General features: G+C 53.8%; 1 protein-coding gene across 1 annotated transcript in view; it reads left to right on the top strand.

Moving 5' to 3' along the window:
* The window catches only part of CFAP20 (cilia and flagella associated protein 20), a 31,999-nt gene that overhangs the window by 19,968 nt on the left and 8,022 nt on the right, over positions 1-4,009 (top strand). The window contains exon 2 of the mRNA XM_035898822.1: positions 37-111. Within this exon, the coding sequence (XP_035754715.1) occupies positions 37-111 (75 nt within the window). The remainder of the gene's footprint in view (positions 1-36; positions 112-4,009) is intronic.

Below are 4,009 nucleotides of genomic sequence, written 5' to 3'. Positions count from 1 at the left end.
GGGAGTTTCATGTTTGTCCTCCCTGCCTGTTTCCAGAACTGTTCTGCTGAGGGCCCCCAGCCTCCCCCCGGGTACCTTGCATCAGGAAGCCTTTACCAAGGAAGCTTGGAGGTGCGGAGACCTGCTGTGTCCTCTTCGTCACAAGCCACCCATGGTTGTGTTGCTACCTAAAAGTGATTCCTGTTGCACTCTGAGAGCAGGCTCCCCTCTGAGCTTATGACGTGTGTTCAGTTACTTATGCTTGAATCTAACCTGAATCTCTTGTGGTTTCAGCATTTTTTGGCAGAGCAGCAGGCAGCAGTGCTGTTTGACCTCAGGGGGCTCGCGTGGGCATTTACAAGTCTTGGGATGGGGGCCAGGCAGCGCAGACCCATCCTGTTGCCCATCAGTGGGGGGACCTGTGCGCGTTCTGCAAAGAACTGGGTTTCCTCACATAGCCTGGCTATGTGCATGTGGCTGCGGTAGAGCTTTTGTACAAACATTCGTGTCTTTAAAAAAGGATCGGCAGCTTTTTTGGATGGTGCAAGGATGGGACACGTTAAAGACTCTTAGACGGAGGGATGTAGGGTGCCTCCAGACTGGATAAAGCCATGAGCAGCTTGGGCTGACCCTGCCTGGGGGTGGAGGTTGGAGTAGAGACCTCCTGAGGTACCTTCAAGCATGAATTGCCCTGTGCAGGATGATACCATTGCAACCGTGCAGCTCGTGGGGAGGCCAGTGGGAGCTCTGCTTGCTGGGTGACTAAGCAGCAGTCCCTTTGGGTGCAATAGTCACCAGATTGGCCAGAAAAGACTGACAAAAACTGAGCACTGCTGTTTCCAAGAACAGCAGCTGGGTGTGCAGGCTGCTTCCATCGCCTGCTGTAGGGCTTGCATGTGGCCGGGCTCCTCTGTCGCTGCCCAGTGGCAGCAGCCCTGCGTCCTTGTGAGCAGCAGGGCTGTGTGCAGCCTCTCGTCCTTGCTCAGTGGTCAGTCTGTCCTGAGGAAGCACGGCCAGTGTGGGTGAACTTGCTGTGAGGATCGCCCTGCTCACAAAGGGGTGGCATGAAACCAGAGTGGGTTTTCTGACTTCTTTGCCTGTGGATGCCAGTGTAGCTCACTCTTTCACCTTGCTTTTCCATTTACAAGGAGTTGGGCTGGTGGGTGTGTAATAGCTTCAGCATTCCTGATCCAACACCCTTGGTGAGTTTGCAGCAGCAGGGGGCAAAGGGCAGCACTTGGGGCATCTCGCTGCCTTGGAGCTGAGAAAGAGGAGCCCCTCAGGTTTTCACTCTACTGTGCATGGGTGTCATCTCCCCTGTTCAGCCCCTTCAGAAAACCCTGCTCACGCTGCTGACTCGCAAGTCGGGCAGTGCCAAGGCTGCATGAGCTTACGGTGTGAGGAAGTGCCGCTGCTGATCTGGGTGCCGGTGGCCTGCTGCAGGCTGGGTGTTGAGGTGCTGGTGAAGCCTCTCTGGCTTGATGCAGGAACCTGCCAGGCCTGCAGCAGAGGGGTAGGCTGGCATCTGGCTTGGGCAGTGCGTTCAAGAAGTGAGTAAATGTCCGGAAATGGTGAGGGATTTTTCCAGTGGTTATTTATTGGAAAATACTAGTCTGTCCAAACCCAGAGATCCCAGGAATGTTCCAGCTCTGGCATCGCCACAGGAGAGGCTTGGGATTGGGGTTTCTGGAACGAGGGGAAAGCATCCAAATCTTTGCAATAAGTGATCGCTGCTCTTTTCAGGGATGCATGAAATGCATCTGTAGTTTGGTGAGAACTGGAAACAAGGGATTGGATGTTATTCCATGTCCTAGGTGAATGCTCCGATTCCGGATTCAGTGTCCCAATGTGGACTCTCTTTATCTTTTGAAAAAGATAGAGATGGTGATTTATTTATCTATTTATTTATGTATAGATCTTGGGGAACCTCAAGCTTTTGTGACATGGGGAAAACCATTTCTTGTTCAGCCCTAGTAGGATGTGCACTGCTTGTGCCTGTGGAGACTGTGTGAAGCAGAGGCTGCTTCAGGTGATACAGGTGTAGGAACGGGGCACTGGAAGCCTCTCCTTGCTGTGAGCATTTGTAAACCCCCCTCTAAGCAGTAAGATACAATCCTTCCCTTCTCTCCCTTCTCCCTCGGGGGGTGCGAGTAAGCTCTGGGCAGGCCTTGGCAGCAAACTCTGCCAAGCCCAATCTGTCCTGGCCACCAGGATGCTGTCCTAGGGGACTCTGGCAGGACTGACATGTCCGGGCCTTGGGAGGATGCAGTGGCTGTCCTGCTGTCCTTGCAGGCAATGGTTCCTGCTCATCCACAGAGAGCCAGTAACTGCTGGGCTCTGCTCTCTTCTCCTGCCTTCCAGAGCTGCATGTGCCTGGTTTGGGGACCTGTTTGCAAGGTGTTTTCTGTTTGCCTTCCAGCACTTTGTTGTTCAGAGTCCTCTGTTTACCCCTGCAGTGTCCTGTCACCATGGTCCCCCTGCCAACGTGTAGAGACATGCAGACCAGCCTCCAGGGAACTCACTGACACTTTTCTGCAGAGCAAATGGGAATGGTTCGATAAAACTTGTCAAACCTACCAATCCTTTTGCTAATTTTTCCACATTCTTTCCACAGGCATGTTGACATGGAATATTGTTAGCAATTTCAAGTGCTGTTGGGAGGATGCGAGGTCAGCTAGCGTTCAATACCTGCCTGAACGTCAAACGTGTGCTCTGCCACCAGGATGCAGATAATTTCCCTGATGAACACGGCCGAGCTTGAGTCCCTGTGAGCGCAGTGGCAGAGTCCTGTCTTGCAGCCCTTCATTAGTCTTGTTAGACTCGTTAGTCTGGGGACCCTCCTTTGCTTCTCTCACACAGCATCCTCATCCAGGTTGCCCCAGATCTCGGCATCTCAAATACAGCAGTCTGTGCTGCTCACTCCTCCTCCCCAAACCTGTGTGCACCGGGTGCTGCAGCAGAGCCAGGTAGCTCCTGCTTTTGCCTCTTGTCACCTCTCCCTTCCTGGGGGAGGGAGGTGGCACAAGGGCCTTGTGCCTCTGCTGGACCCACCACCAGCTTTGAGAAGTGCTGGCCTGTCCCAAGGTGAGGGCACACCCATGCCTACCGTAGTCTGGGCAAAGGTGCCAGCCATGTTTTGGCTTGCTGTTGCTTGCATAAGCCCCTTGCCTAATGTGGAGAGGCCGCAACGATGTGGGAGCGAGCCTCCAGAGGTCGGCCTTGGACCATGGCGTGCAGTCTGCCAGGGGGCAGGTGGCTGGGCCTGGGGAGGATTGCTCCTTGATGCTTTTCCTCTGGCCTTTGTTAGGGTTGGCTAGTGTTGCTAGCAGCAATGGCAGCATCAAGAAATGTCTGTCTTCAGGCACAACTCTCTGAAGCTGCTGCTCCCTCCAAACCCTGTGAGATTGGAGGTTTGCATCTACAAGAAAAGCTCTTTCAGTTTGTCTTTAGACAGCAGGTAACTTCCCAGTTACTCTGATTCGGAGGCTATTAGGCATTTGAAGAACTTTTATTTTCAAAGAGGGCTATTACCCTTTTTTCCAGCTTCAAAAATCCACCTTCTTAGGCTTAAGATGGCTAGCAAATACTGGCCAAGTAGAAATGTGGAGCCTTTTGGTTAGATTTCTAAAATTTTCTGAAGTCTGCTCTTTCTGAGGTTCCATGAGGTAGGGGAAAGCCCCTGAAGACTGGGAGCTCTTGCTGAGTAGCTGCTGCGAGCACAGCGAGGCCATCCCTCCCACCCTGTGCAGCAGGGAGTGGGTGGCTGCGTCCAATGGAGCTGCAGGTCGCCTCTTGGTCTGTGTGAGCCCATTGGGAAGGGACCCCCAGGGCTGGTGGGGGAGAAGTGCTCCTCTGGCTGTGGCCAAAATATGTCCCCTGATAGGGAGGTGGTCCCTGGGGCAGGCAGGAGGCAAGCTCAGCCTCTGGTGGAGAGCTGGGTCCTGGAGCAAGCTGAGGGGCCGAGCTGGGCTGCACTATCGAGTTCCAGAGGGCAGTGCTTTGAGCCCCGGTTGTGAGCGCGTGTTTCTGA

The sequence above is a fragment of the Egretta garzetta genome, unplaced genomic scaffold (genome assembly GCF_000687185.1).
Source record: "Egretta garzetta isolate BGI_Z169 unplaced genomic scaffold, ASM68718v1 scaffold27, whole genome shotgun sequence".
NCBI lineage: Eukaryota > Metazoa > Chordata > Aves > Pelecaniformes > Ardeidae > Egretta > Egretta garzetta.
The sequence above is the reverse complement of the archived record's forward strand: the minus strand, read 5'-3'. Positions and strand labels throughout refer to the sequence as shown.